The following is a 16,346-nucleotide window of genomic DNA, read 5'->3' on the forward strand; positions in this document are numbered from 1 at the left end:
ATAGTAAAATATATATATGTGCTTCGCGACTTAAGTATTGTTTAATATAAAAATAGTTAACTCTGCATAGGTACTATTGTATTATGTAGAGTACTAGACATATATGTAATTAGATTTTCAGAGATGACTAAGTAGACGCGGTCCACCTTAGAACGCGTCAATATTGACCAAACTAGCTATGCAACCACTAAATCTTCAATAAGGTATTTCTCTTCGAGAGAGGAGTAAGCTTACCAGTTGGTTGGTTTGGTCGGTCTGTGTGTCTAACATCAATAGGATCGTTTCCATTGAACCTGTATAGATGTAGATGAGTCGGAGTGTCCACTCTGTCCAGAACATTCTCCCACAAAGGAGACATCCACTGACCTATCAGTGGATCATAAACTTTGCCGTTTGGCATGTGCACCAAGGACGTTACCTGAGTTGAACAAGATTTAAAAAGATGCACTTAAATATAGAATATAAAAACCTTAGATCTTTATCATTTTTATCATATTACATTAAAATATTATTATTAAAACTAAAATCCAATATACATTATATCGTTTAATAATTTTACACTATCCGTCTCTAACTTACCTGATCTAAGAGTCCACCACAGAAGTCAACAGGCAAATACAAATAAGGATTCGAGTCATAAACGATATGTCCATAGGGTGATCTCATAATTTCCCTAATGCCTTCGCCATATTGGCTGAAAATCATGATTGGGGTTCCACACTGATCGGTGGCGATATAATATTTATGCCGATAGACTTGAGCGTAAATTAGGTGTCCCCTGTCATCATACACTAATGACATCAGTTTACCATCCCTTGGACTGTAAATCTGGCTGACTTCATGAGGACGTTTCTGATTGTTATAGAAGAATTGGGTGACGTTTCCGTAATTATCTTTCCTAGTAGCCAAACGATCTAGATGATCATAGTAATATCTGACATCGAATCGTCCACGTTTAGTGGCACGAACTAAAAGTCCTTTAGCGTTGTAGTTGAACCTCTCCTCTCTAGCATTTTGCACCACCAAACCTCTGTTATCATATTTATACAATCCTTCACCGAATTTGACAATCCTGTCCAAGCTATTATATTCCATAGGTATGGTGTTCCCTCGATATGTCAATGACAACATATTTCCGTTTGCATCATATTTGAATCCCCATGGTTCTTGAGCTTCTACCCCAGTCAGCTGACCATCACAGTCCCAGGTGTAATTTTTCACATTGGTGTAAGTGTTAACAGCAACATTGCGCGTATAAGTCCTAGTCTGGTTGATACGATCGCGAGTATCATGTGTGAATTCCATCCTGAAGACCTCCAATTGATGAATCGTCAAAGTCACTTGGGTCTCCAAAAATCTATCATCCGTGATTCTTGAGAACAACGCAGTACCATCGAACACGGTGGTTTCATTAGGCTGAGGTCTGGTTATCTTGAATTGTCCAATCTGCTCCAGCATACCTGTTCTAGGACTATATGCCATGGTATGAGTTGGAAGGGTCTGACCACCGATTCTACCCTGTACGTTAATTAATCTGAAGTTTGAATCATAATCGAACGTAAACTTGGCGTTGCTGAGACCAGTCTTTGCACCGAAGTCTATACGTTCCTCAACTAATAGACCAGCGCTGTATTGATAGTCCCACTTGTACTCTACGTCTCGTTCGGAATGGATAACTTCTGAAGGCAAACCACTTTCTGTGTATCTAATTTCACTCTTTCCATCACCGTGGACAACTTCAGCAAGCTGTCCTGAAGTGTGATACCTGTAGACGATACGAGCTCCATCTCCAGGGAATACAGTTTGTAATAAGTTTCCATCGTGACTATAATGTTGGAGGTAAGCTCTGCTGCTGCCTGGTGGAGTATAGGTCACTCTAAGAAAACCTAGAGAAGCCTGACAGGAAAACGAATGTTTAGTTCCCGATGGGAGGATGATATGACGTAGTCCACCATCATCGTCATATTGTAAGGTGAAGTGCCTATCGCTGGCCAGGGTAATATTGGATAATACGTTGAAATCGTTGTAGGTATATCGTTTGGTTCCATCCTGATTGCTAGTGACTTCAGCCAATTGTCCGTGCCTATCGTACCCGTAAGACTCATCAGACGGGCCCCACTTCCAGCTTTCTATCCGATTGAATCTATCATATATGATACTGAGGTTGTAACCTTGCTCATGCGGTTGCCAGGTCAGAGGAAGGCCAGCAGGGTCAAAGGTAACAGTCAACAATGGATTTCTTGCTTTGTCATAGAATGTTTCTCGCCTGAAAGCTTGTTCGAATTCTACACCAATCACGCGAGTGTCATTTACCCAGATTTCTCTGTTCAAAGTCTGTTGAGTGTGGCTGACGTCGCCGACAAGGTTGTAGGTGGTAGTCATTGTGTTGGTTAGTTCACCTAAAGACATCAGTTGGTAGCTCCACATTGGCAACATTTCAGCCTCCACAGGTAGTGCAGCTTCCAGGAGAGGATGTTTTGTAGTGGCTGCACTTAGCACTCTGCCACCACCAGGAAGAAGGACCTCTAGGCTGCTGTTAGTGAATGCGATCGCTTTCTTGATCTTGGTACCATCAGTAATCGTCAACACCTTTGATCTTTCGTTCTTCATCTTGAATTCCACGATTCTCTGTTTATCGCCCTTTGACAAAGCTTGAAGCGGAGCTGATACTTTAACTGATAAACCTTCGTCGTCGGATAGATCTGAGAATAGTTTCAATTTTTCACCAGTGGGTAGAATGACGTCAGTAACACGACCCAAACTGTCGTAATTGTAGATGTACGTTTCACCGCCTCCTGATCTACTTGTCAATAATCCAGTTGAACCATCATACGCAAGTGCAATTTCGGCTCTTCCACGTTCAGACAGTTTTTCCAAAAATCCAACTGCAGAAATCTTCAATTCAGACTTGTGATCTTGCGTATTCTCTATAGAATTGACCACGCTACTATAATCCCTTAAGAACTGAATCTTATTTCCAGCACTGTCCCTCACCGTAGACAACTTTCCAAAGCTCGTGTTTTTACTATACAAGAACGAATATCGAGTTTTACCAGACGTCAAGTCCTTCGTGGAAATGTGTTGACCATATCGATTAAACACATACACCTCGTTCGATGGTGGGAAGGGAATATGGAACTCTCCACTTTCGTCGTGATTTGGAAGATAGGGTTGCAAGGCAAGGATGTGAAGACTACCCTGATCAGCCACGTGTAGGACGCCATCTGGTGACACGGCTAGCGCAGAAATGGCGGTAAACTTGGCGTTCGATGACAATAAGGTTTCTGTACTACTGGTGTCATCGGTGCATGAACAACTTTCCAAATCCTTAGTGCTTGGAGTAGTATTATTACATTCACACTGGCCACGCAACCGCTCTTGCTGTTGTCCAGCAAAATGAGACATTTTTCCTGAGCTGTCTACGATCTTGATAGAGTTCACTTTGTGTGAATCACTTTCTGCTATGTAAAGTTCTCCAGTTGGACTGAAGCTGACAGCAAGTACAGAACCAAGAACTTCATCGGATTTCTTTAGACTGGTAGTAGTCGTCGCATTCACCTTTTTCAGGTCGCTATCATTGTTGTTTCCATTGCTGTTAGTGTTACTAGTGCAATGCAGGGGCGTTCCAGCTACTACACGAACTTTCAGATCACTGGTGAGTTTCAAAACGAGCCTGTCATCGATGAAGTGAAGAGATCCATCCAGAGGACTTAAGGTTAATCCAGTCGGCCATTGTAGTTGAGCTTGATGAGCAGGTATAGCACCGACGCATGGAGCTGGTGACCAGTGATTATGGTGTCCATGGTGTCCCACTAACGTGTGGATGATACCGTGGGGATCTACTGCGCGTATGTTTCGTCCATCAGCGATGTACATGGTCTTGTCGGCAGCGATAGCGATTCCTGTTAATGTTAGATGCATCGAATTAATTTATCTGTTTACTAGGTTAAGAAGATGATAATAGACAAATGAATAACTAAAACTTGATCTGAAGTTTACCTTTTGGATGAGCCAATTTGGCACGAATAGCTGGACCTTCGTCACCACAATGACTTTCGTCGCCAGGAATGCATCTTTCTCCGCTTCCGACGACGGGCTCAATATTGAGATTAGGATGTTGGACGTTCTTCAGTGACAAAGCTTTTAATATTTGATGTTTTTCTGGGTCACTGATATATAAGTGTCCGTCCGCCGGAGAAACGCAGAGATAATATTCGTAAGCCACTTGAGTTGCACTGAAAATACATATTTCAAAGCTCGTTCAGAAATTCGTTAATCTTAGAGATTAATAACACTATTAGACCATTCAGAAAGATTTCAATAAATAATTCGATCTTTTCTCTTTTCCTAAATATCTCTCTACTTCTCAAATTCCTATATTGCTCCAAACATACCTCAAAGTCAGAACAGTATATACATTTCCTTCGGGTGTAATCCTGCGGACTAAATTGAAGTCTCCTACATAAATGCTTCCATCTGGGCCACTAGTAAGCGCTACGGGTGTCAACAACCTAGCATCCTTAGCCAAACCATCGCAATCCTGGCACACCAAGCTTCTCTGCAGTCCAGTACCCATTACCACCTTCACTGTGCGAGGGTACTGTTTGAAATGCATCGTGGTGCCATCTCCTTTTTGAAGTATGCCTTCGTGGAAGTTGTAGTGATGGTGAATGTCTAAACCCCAGCCTCCAATATCCGAGATATCTACGTCAAAGCCTTGCAACGTGGCTGTTTGTGTCTCCCAAATCACTGCTGGACAAGTGGAATGTTGATAGCCGATCGAAATTCTCGCCTGTGCCACACCATACACCTTCTGCTTGTAAACGTTTCGCTTGTTCCAGGCGAATGTGTGCGTCAAATTTGGATCTGCCTCGTAGGTCTTCGTGTGCAGTGACCCTTCGATCTCTACGTGCACGTGCACATGCGTCAGCGATTTTGGGATGAATGGCCCGGTCAGCTGCATTCTCACAGTCGATAAGTAACCAGCCGCCTGGCTGCTCTGGTACATCAAGTGTAGATTCGAGCCCGGAATGGCGATGCTCTCCTGGACGATCTGCAAGAAGAAAGGATTCAATGGGATGCTAAGCTGGAGAACGGAAACATTGTGTTTGTGAGAAATTTGGTTCTGGATTGGATATCTGAATTTTAGATCAGAAAGGGGACCTGTGTATGAAGTGTGAATATGGGATTATATGATGCATAATAATTGTACGGTAAAGGTTAGAAATTTTGGACGTTTAGGAGCAGTAGCCATATTTGGTTTTAATTGCCCAAAATTTGTGAATTACATTGTAAAAAATAAAGTTGGTTTCCAACTTATAATAATTAACGAAGAATGTAAGAGAAAATAATTTACCTGACTTTCAGCGAAGACCAAACTTTTGCCTGGAAGGTCGCCCACTTTCTCTGGCATCCAAGTGCTGACGATGATGGGCCTTAACAGCTCGTGATCGTGCTCCAGGCACGGGCCATGCTCGCTAAATAGTCCCATCGATATCCCTGGGGAGCCTATTATATTGTATGCCATAAATGGTAAGGAACTTAAAAACATAAAACACTTAAGGACGGAACAAAGACGGCACACACGAGCAGCAACGGGTCCCTTATAAATTCCTCTTTGCACGTTGAAGAAGGATGACGATGAAGCAGTAAACAATTAAATAACATTCATATTTCTCAAATATGAAAAAGAGGAAAAAAATATAAGAACTGATAAAAAAGAAAAGAACAAATTGTAAATAAAGGAATTATTACAAACAACTATTGCAAATAGTTATTATAAATACCTATTACAAATAGTCATTCAATTTTTCAAACATTAGACACTTTGGACCACCGTTCATGTTTAACACCAATTGATTCCGTGACACGACAAAACGTGAAAAAAGGTAGAAAAACAAAAAGAAAAGTAAATAATAATTAGAGATGCATACTTACCGACAGCTGGACTCGGAGGTTGACTAGATTTATGAGATTCGCCTTCCTCGTTAAGGGTCATCACCACAGGAGGCAGAACCACTATTTGATTCCATGGCACGAATACCGTCCTCGTGAGGGGTTTGAAGGGGCTACGCTGGAACTGAAGCGTCACCGCACCGCCTCCGTTCACCAACACGTCGAACCTAATCGAAGTACGTAAATGCATTTCAAACTATACCTTAGCTTCCGGTATTACATCGGGTTTACGGGCTATGGATGATCGATAAAGGATACGCGTCACTAGAACCTCTTAACCGTCTCGAAATTCACGATTCTGGGGTTAATTTTAACGTTCAATAGTAACAATCTCCCAATTTATTTTATGGACCAAAAACTCTCGCGAATGAATTTGATGTTCTTCGATGTATGCTGAACGAATTTTTGTGAATAGAGGAAAATAAATGGAATTTGGATGCTATAGTAAAATACAGAGCTTAAAATCTCCTGTGGCTAAACCTTTGGAAGCTCAAATTGAAATAAAGTAGTTTTCAGCAATATTTATAACTATATATTCTTTCATCAACAGCAAAACGCTCTAATTGTCCAAGGAGCTTGTGGATATAAAAATTTTTAACAATATGTGTTCAAACATCGTTACTGGCTTCTAAGGGAATGCCCGAGCTATCAGTGCCCTCTATTCAAAGTCGTTCCTGTGACTTTCATTTAATCGCGCGTTCTCGTCACGAAGCGACATCGGCAGGTGGCAAGCTGAACTATACCATTGGGTCCAGTTTGCCGCAACTTTTACCTGGACATGTTTGAAATCCGATTTGAAAGTCCTCTGTCGCATTACAAGCTCAGAAATCATAGAAACGTCTCGCGTACAAGAGATTCAATCATAAGCCGTACTCGCAATCAAGCAACGACAAACGCGTATTTATCAGAGAGTCTGGCTGCAATAACTGCCAATCTATCACGGTCCTGTATTCATTAACCCGTGAATACAACGAGGGAATTCTATCTCGAACTTCTCTTTGGGATTACATGAAACTGCAAGTTAAAGAGAGAGAGAGAGAGATGACGCTAATGAGTAAGATAGATAGATAGGTAGAAGCGGAACCGTTATCGTTTCGACGAGTTCCATCAATGTATAATTTCTCTCACGTTCACAGTTCACTATATTATGGTAAAATTTTACCAGCGATCCAACCGGAGGGGGTAGCAAGGGGTAGACGCAGGTCAGACTAATCACACAGGTTTGCACGGAGTAATTAGGAAGCTTTCGACATCATTAGCTCGAGCTTTGATGTGGTTTACCAGGCCAACTCCTCCGGCTCCGTGTTTCAGGATTATCCTCGCCAGGATTACTATATACCTGTTTGATATAGGTGTTTCACCATCTACCCATACTCCATCCAGTTTCCCCATACCCTTCATTACAATGCACCCTTGATCCTATTAGGAAGGACGCCCAAGCTGCCATACACGCCCATCAGGCGCAAATATTACTATATTACCCCATATGTTTGTGTATCTATTGATATGCGATTCTGACTTTTCTGTTTCTCTCTCTTTTTTTTTTAACAAGGGTGGGGATATTGGGTTGGGTTGTTCGATTGGACGGTGTGAACTGATGAGGCACTGATTTGGATTTTGTATAGTGTGAGAATTTGATTTGAATGTGGGTTGGTAGACATGTGTCTGCTGTTCCTTTCATCATCTCTTAGTAATTTTGATATACGAGAATATAGAAATCTGCTACAGAAATTATGTATATAGGATTCCTATATATATGTATGTAGTAATTCTATTATAAAATCTATTATACGTATATATAATTGGTAAGCTGAACTAAAACTGACAACTATCTTGGTCCAGTCAATTGAGTGAATTTCATGTATAACTTCAATCGCTATTTTTTGTGATACAATGTGATACAAAGTAAAAATTAGTACTCACCATCCATCAGCTCTGGTTAACGTGAATCCAAAGCGAGGGTCCCTGTCCACCGACACCCTGATGCCTACTATTCCAATTCCTTGTTCGGTTACAACTTGGCCTCGCATCACCGCAACTCGACTGTTATAAATCAAAGATATATCGAGATCTTTCGAGATCGGATCGTATCGTTGACCCGTTGAACCGTGGCACGCTGATTCAAAACATTTCAAATCCTATCGTGTACTAATCAACAGTAATGAAATTCCAATATAAAGAAAAAGAAACTAAAAACATCACCGAAAAAGAATAAGAGAGAGGAAATATACACATATTATAAATTCTACAATTTTTTCTATAAAAATAAAAATAGGTTCAACAGGAAAAATAAAAAAAAGGAAATTCTCTGGACTAAAATTTCGATCGTGGAACGCATGTATTCTAAAACAAAGTTGTCGAGAGCGCGAACAATCGATTTTGTCTGTCAAATCAGCTTCCGCGGTCAACGGTTCAATGCGATCCAATATTCTCACTTCGCTGCCAATACAATCCGCAACTCCATTCGAGCCGGCCTTTACCGGCCGCGATAGTTCGCGCAAGAGGAGTTAATGCCACTAGTTGAATCCAAAAGCGATACAAATTGATTTTACAAACGGAACAATGCGCGCGGCATCGCGTGTACGCAGCGAACCCAGATGTCGCCAGCGTTAGTTTCTCGATCATGCTTACAGGTTAGCTGTCGCATCGTATTGGCAACGACGCGGGAACATTTTCTTTCAGTCACATTCACTTTCTTGCAATTTGCATGGTATTTTGTTCATGGTTGCATTCTTTTAAGAGGTTTTGTTCATTTCTTCTTTTTTTGCTTGACTGTGGGTAGTTGTTCTTTTTTTTAAAAGAGTATCGAGCAGATTGTCAATTCGGGAGCAAAAAAGAACACGATCGTCCTGAGGCAGGATAATAATAATAATAATAATAATAAATAAAGGGCGGGTAGTAAACTTTCGTGAGAGTAGAACTGCATGCATATATAATCATGTATAAATAGATATGTAATAAAGGCAATGAAAATATGTACGTAATAAGTTTCAGGGCTGGATTATCTGCGATATATAAAAGTTGGAGTATGTTGAAGCTGAATATTATAAGCGATTTGTGTAATAGTGCTGAATATAATGAGATCGATATAGGTAGGTAAGATAATAATGATGATAATAATAATATATAGAGAATATGCTGTGAATCGGGTGCATACGTACGCAGCTTGTTATGGGGCGCTGTGTAACGAGCAACGACATTTGTGAACGAAGATATTATACACTGTGATTCTTAATTACCCATCTCTATATGTTTGTGAGACACTGGTTTAAGTAAAAAAACGGAACTGAAAGAAATTATAATATTAATAATTATTTATAATTATTTTATCTATAAAAATTATGCAGATTATATTTAAAGTGCGAACTGTACAGTTGGAAGCTGCGATTAATTAAAAAAATTACGCCATGTTTGGGGTATTATATTCGTTGGAAAATTGTATGAAAAATTGTTTGATCGGAGAATGCTGTATGAAAATTCAACAATACCTATAAATCACAATCAGGTTGATATCAGTGATTAGATATTTTCCATAAATGCCTCCCGCATTTGTAGAATATGGAGAAAATTATCTATATCCGCAAATAAAAAACATCTTAGAATACTGAGAAAGTCGATAACTTTTCATTTTTGAGACTTAATAATGTATAAAGAAATCAATTATAATAGAACGTATTTTTCTTCAAAAAGATAATTATATACCTATAGTTGAAACAAATCACGATAGATTTGTTTTCACATAAAGAAACTCGAATTTAAAATATTTATTGTAAGTTATCCTGTTTAGTTCATTACAGTTCATGAAACGCGAATACCTTCAATTTACATAGAATGAGTCTACAGGGGTGTCGAGATATTTACATCTACATTTGCCGATTTTATAATCAAGAAAATAGTTCTAATAAATAATATTAAAACAATAATTTAGTTTTACTTTTATAAACAGGTTAAACGTCTTATATTTAAACATTCATCATGAAATACTGTTCTAATAAAAAATAATGAAGTTCTCTTAACATTCACAGTGCCCCTTCAAACTCATCTACTGGAATATATTTTCCAAATTATTCTCGCGTAATGAAGAATCATCTTTCCTTTGTCAATTTTAGCAAAATATGAAAATATGATAGAACACGTACAACAAGCTGCATAGATGCATTCGATATATGTATAAATATATATATATATTCATTGGTCCCTAAGGGATTGCGTATGGGGGCATGATTCGTTCTTGGAGGATCCACACATTCCCCCGTGAATCGAAAGTCAGACGATATCTAATTCGTCCAAGGGACAAATGATCGCATCATCGTCCCGGAAAGTGAGCAATGCCGTGCACTTCCGGTTGCGCGCACCGTGCCACCATTCTCGTTCCATCGGCGACTTGGGGATCAAACATTACCGGGGTTCTGATCCTCCAAGTACGAGCATAGCAAGGTGGCAGGCACAGTTGTTACTACTGGTAAAAAAAAATAAGAATAGAAAATCCAAAAACCAGAGTGAACGGTATATAAAAAGGAAACGAAAATCAGTTTAAATCAAATTGAAAAAAACGTAACGGAAAGAAGAGAGAAACGGATATATATATATATATATATGTACATGATATATCTTGTATATATATATATGTAGATCAATTTCGAGACACACCGACATCTGGCGGCGGATGCTGAACCTAGATGTGTGCAAGACTGAATAATGGAAACGTAGAAAAAGAAAAATAGTAAAGAAAGAAAAATCAAAGAATGACGGTATCTCGATAGAGAGATCGCGCGATACACCGACGCAATGCCGAATTCTATCTCTCTTTGCTTGAAAATTTTCCCTCCATCTCGGTCAGCGATACGACGGTTATCTAAGTTATCTTTCATCGCGCCATATTTCTTTTCCTCCCGCGCGCGCTCACTTTCAAACGTGTCAACGACTTTCCCCTTTTCTGCCTTCTCTTTTTTCTTCTTTCTCGTTTTGAAAACTTTTCTGTGGTTCAGATACTCGTCCGTTTCTCATTCTCGAATAAAATAACATGTTCTCGAATGATTTCTAATGATCTCTTGATTCTTGCTCTTTTCAAAACGTTCGTATAAAATTGAAACACTCAAACCGCGAGGTTATGCGATATTAATCGAAGGAAATTTTTTGCTGTCTTCTAATTTATAAGAAATTATTTCCGGTTTTTGACGTGAACCACGGACGGATACGGACGAATCGATTTTTTCCAAAAGAGGGTTTCTGTCGTGTTCTGGTATGAGATATAACTTTCGGTGGGTAGATAGCACGGATCGGTTAAAGACAGACACAGGGCTTTTGGTGTAACGGGGTTATTGGCACATTGTAGACAGGTGATAACAGACGTAGACAAGGGACAAGAGAGGGAATGGTCGTTCGGGTCCTTCGTATCATATCCTGTATCATAAAGCTGTGTGTTGAACGGTTCCGATTTCGTAATTATTGCCGATCCGTCGATTCGGAACAATATAACGTGATGTGAACACGTTTTCTCGTTCTCGTTTCATAGTTTATATATATATATATATTTTATTTGATTTTGTATCACGATTTTGTATCTCCTCTACCGCATATGTATGTATATATATATATGTTGATAATGATGATGTATAATATTTTATATCATCAATTTATTTCGATAAACGACGGAAAGGAACAATTGAACAAAAAAATGGAACGCAAGAATATATATGTCTTTGACGCAAGAGGCGCGCAATAAAGTCAGCGTTCGTGTATAAGATGCTAGGGGACAAAAAGTCACTAGAAACAAATTCGACAAGGGGTTATGAAATACACAACGTACATAAAAAAGTGCAAGCCTGGCAACACAAAAAACAACACAAGACCAGACAGGATATATATCGTTACGTAAAAAATTACACGATTCTCAAACATACTATTACTTGGTTTGTAGCCGGTTACGGTATATATCAGGGCGATCATAGTAATAGTAGCTAAGAACTCAGCGCTAAACAGGACAAGATGACAATACATAAACAGAACAACAGAGAAGGAACGAAACAGAATAAAGAGAGAAATAGAGAGAAGGGCGGACAACGGCAGGATTATAGACAACGATCATCCGACGACATATCACAGATAACACAGAGACACTTCGATACGATTATACTTTCAATGTAGGTGTGAAGAGAGTGCTCGACCCTTTGGCTGTGGCGATACGTTCACGCGATTTCGATTGATTTTAAATTTTCCTCGTTTGAAGGCTATCGGTAAAGTAGATTCGTTTTGTTATCGACCCGTCAAAGTCCCTAGATTAAAGGCGAAACAAATGCGATTTAGGTTTCGAATTTTGGTATCGTTACAGGGCTACAACTCAACTGCTAAACGAATCAGCGTAAATTTTGTTCGATTATCAAATACTCGAATTCCCTGTGTCGTATAAAAGTGATATTAACGAAGCTGGACCATCGAACCTCGTCGAAATTTGTTTTTCACGCGAACAGTAAGCGGCAGCCGTCGAGTCGGAGATGACAGAAACAAATACGCAGGTAGACAGGTAAAAAGGTAGCGACGGAACTAAAAAATGACAGAGCGACAGAATGGAAAGAAGAGAGGAAAACGATAGACAGGCGATTAAAAACGGAGTATAGAGGGTTTGAAAGGGCGGAGAGACGAGTCAAATAAGCGAGGTATGATCAAACACTGGCAAACATAATTGGTAACGTAACTGAATCGATAACAGGCTGAACCAGGGTCGATAGAATAGAAGAAATGTAAAGAGCTTTGAAAAAGACCAACAGGGAATATATATAGAGTAGTATAGAGACAAAAACAATAACTGAAACGGAGAAAGAGAGAAAAAGAGAGACGTGATACGCAGGCTAAGGGTATGAACATACGTATACATATATAGATAGATTACATATAATGGGACATACGAAAAAACATGTAAGATGAATGTTACGAGCGAAACGAGCAAATAGAAGGTAATTTTTTCTTGCTTTTTTCTTTCATTAAAAAAAAATTCTGTTTTTTTTTTCTTTTGGATTAATGAACGATTAGCGAGAGAGCTTGAGCTGCAACTTACCGCGGTGTAAAGGAACTCCAGAACGTACTACGTGTGGGAAAAAACCAACGAGAAGAAAGGGCGTTACCACGGTCACAGAACCCGCGTTTGCGGGCAAAAAAACGGACGCGCGTACGCAGCATTGCGCGAGCAATCGTCTATTTCGCATAGTCATACCTTATTGACTTTATTCCCTTTTTCTTGCATCGTTTTTCATTTATGCATTTCAAATTTTCGCGCCACCGCGGCATAACCGTTTCGATATAGCGAGCCTCGATTCCCTCTCTACAATTGTTTCGATCGGAGGTTAACTTCCGAAGGTTCATCCCCACTACACGACCCTAGACACCTCCCCCATCCCTCCCATTGCACGTTCGCGCCAAGTTTGATCGTGTACGCGCGAATCTCGCGGCGAAAATCGAATGCTCTATCGCAATGTTCCGCACGCCGTTACAGAAACAATAGACGTAGACACACACTAATCAAGCGTACCCATCACACACGCGATCTTCGCCAGTCACGCAACATGAACGCAGTCACTCACAGACTCATCCAACATAGAGTGGTAATACACGTGACAGACACAAGTTGGAAACTACGCACACACATCTGTATATATACGACGATTATACACGTGTATATAATATATATATATGTATGTATATATAATAATATCCATATATAAGTAAATATATATATGTATATGTAATATATAAAGGCAGAGTAAAGAGAGAAAGAGATGGAGAGCTCCAGCGCGTCTTCGCGTGATCGATGCATTTGGAACGGGTACTGCACACGCGTTAACGAGACATGGCCGTCGTCGTTTCGTTTGGAATCCAACATCGACGTCGATTCGAGATTCGTCCCGTATCGAGGGAGTCACGAGTAACGGGTGTCGCACGAAGGATCCTCTTATCGCGTCGCTCATCGAAGCCGAGCCTCGAACTGACAATGAGGAGAGATTCCATCGGAGCTTGGACTGCCATGTTGGCAGACGATCTTCGAATATTGATTACGCTCTGTCCGAGCAATCCCGATGCCAACCTGAATTTCTGATTCACCGGGATACTTGTATGCAGTCTGTATGCTCGAGATTCCATTGAAAGTGGTGGGGAGAATTAGCGTTCTCTGGGTCGTTTTTGATGAAAACGTTTTGGGTCGTTTCATCAAAAACGACCCTTTCTTTCTTTGGCTTCACGAATGATCCAAATTAATTTTATACTATGATACAAACTGCAAGTCTTACTCTACACTTTTTAATTTTATATTCTTTCCAGAAAGGAGAAAGTAGTTACCGTAGCATGATTGGAAAGCAGTGATTCTATGTAGAGATAAATCAAAGTTAAGAAACGAGTATGCTTCGCCTTGGCGGGAATTTTGAATATTGATATTGATTGATCGATGATTGAATATTTGATAGAAGTTATCAGATTGATCGTGACTGTCCTGAATTTTCAACTAATAAATGTTGATATTAAAGGTACTTCGAAACGTTATAATTGATTGTAACTGATTTATGAAAGCTCGAAAAAATGATAGAAGATGATTCTGTTAAGTTTAACGAAATTTGTGCATTTGATTTTATGTATGTAATTATATATTGCCACCATTTTTAAGTGAATTTTATTGTCAACTCAACAAATTATTACATTTGTGTTAATGTATCAAAGATAAATGTTAAAAAGCAAATAATTTACAAGGGGTTTCATGTTTTACATCAGCATTCAAATGTTTGTCATAAAAAGAACAAATAAGATCAAATAAAATTCTCTCATGTAATATGCGTCAATAAATATATGAAATTTTGAAATAGAATTAATATTTCAACTAAGCAAAAGATATAAAAAGATAGAAGCTGTAGGTTGCAATGTTGTGAATTTGAAGAAAAATAAAGCTCATGTTATTATACGAATATTTTCTCTACCACTTTCCTATGCTTTCACTAATTGTAAGAAGAAAAGCTTACCTCAGTTCCTAGAATTACCTTGTAAAGCACAATTTCTTTGTTCGTTGCACAAAATATTTATATATTTAATTAGAATGTTTTTCATCTAGTTACCATATCTTTTCAAGTACGTCGTTCTGTCAAAGTTAAAATTTTCTCTCCGAAACAACTAAATAAAAGTCTAAGTAAAAAATATGAAATAAAAACCATTTTAATCAAATGCAAAAACAGCCAGTCTGGTTATAATAATTTTTCTTCTCGTGCGTTGACATGTTTTATTTACAAAGAATCATTCTCGTCTCCAACCATAATTTACATATTAATTTCGTATCCTTTAGTCATTTAAAGTGCCCTCACCATAAAAAGAGATTCTAATTCTAACAGCGTTTCAAATGCAGACTGTACAAAGCTTATACCACTCTTCCAACCGGTGAAACACGTACGCGTAGCCTCCCAAGCAGAGTAGTTGCGTATGTAAAGCACATACAAAAAAAAGAAAAAAAATTTTATCCATATAGATCGAAGTGGAAGAAGCGTTTCAAGGCGGCAGCAAGGGTGCTCGGAGAAAGTCGGTGATCAATACCGCGACGAAACAATGGGCGCTACAACAGGACCAAACAAACTTCCGTTCCGCTCTCCGTACGTCTCTTTCTCGGACACACACGGAACTATCGTGTATCATACGCAGAACGTTCTATTTCGTGGTGTTGAACTGCTAGTGGACGCGCGAGAAAAGCGACCGAACCGCGACAGATTTCAAACTTGTGTCTACCATTTCTAGATATAATTTTACTCGTGGGCGATCGACTCTCGGAATTCGTTGTTTTTTTCTATCGATGTTCTCTCGTACTAAAATAATTCAAGAAAAAGTAACAACAGATTGCAGTCTGATATTTGTATCGAAATATCTCCCGATAAAAACCGCGACTCGACCGCCCTCGTGCGCTTTATCTATGAATCTCCCATTGTCGGTGAACTGCTTAAACAAATGGCCGAAATAGCTGGTAAGTCACAAGAGAAATTTGGAAAACGACACGGTCTGCTTGTCGCGTTACCGTTCAAAGGTTAAGTATTACTCTGTTCGTATGACGCGCTTGTTTTACGGAACAACGCGATGCCTAGAAGCTGTATATTGAAAAAAAAAAAAAAAAAAAGAAAAAACTTCGCACGGATAACTTAATCCACTAACCGACCGAGAATACCGAAAATTCAGTCTCTCGAATATTTTCTCCGTGTGCAGACTTTTTTTTTCAATTTCTTTGTCTCTTTTTCATCTTTTTTCTGTCTTTTTTTTTCTTTCGACAGAATTTTGGTCTGTACTTCACAGTCTGTACGTAGAACGGAGCCTCTTTCGGTCTTCGGCTGTAGGGTGAATGGTGATCTGGTGGTGGCAAGGGTACACACAGAGGATAA

At 39.3% G+C, this 16,346-nt stretch overlaps 1 protein-coding gene across 9 annotated transcripts in view; it reads right to left on the reverse strand.

The window, feature by feature from the left end:
• The window catches only part of LOC122568532 (teneurin-a), a 699,158-nt gene that overhangs the window by 4,908 nt on the left and 677,904 nt on the right, over window positions 1–16,346 (reverse strand). For all 9 annotated transcript variants that reach the window (XM_043728382.1, XM_043728381.1, XM_043728380.1 and 6 more), the window contains 8 exons: window positions 13,010–13,036; window positions 7,879–7,998; window positions 5,938–6,122; window positions 5,357–5,508; window positions 4,395–5,053; window positions 4,000–4,235; window positions 580–3,902; window positions 235–418 (listed from right to left, as the gene is read on the reverse strand). In XM_043728382.1, the coding sequence (XP_043584317.1) occupies window positions 235–418; window positions 580–3,902; window positions 4,000–4,235; window positions 4,395–5,053; window positions 5,357–5,508; window positions 5,938–6,122; window positions 7,879–7,998; window positions 13,010–13,036 (4,886 nt within the window). The remainder of the gene's footprint in view (window positions 1–234; window positions 419–579; window positions 3,903–3,999; window positions 4,236–4,394; window positions 5,054–5,356; window positions 5,509–5,937; window positions 6,123–7,878; window positions 7,999–13,009; window positions 13,037–16,346) is intronic.

This window comes from Bombus pyrosoma, linkage group LG6, assembly GCF_014825855.1.
Source record: "Bombus pyrosoma isolate SC7728 linkage group LG6, ASM1482585v1, whole genome shotgun sequence".
Taxonomy (NCBI): Eukaryota; Metazoa; Arthropoda; class Insecta; order Hymenoptera; family Apidae; genus Bombus; species Bombus pyrosoma.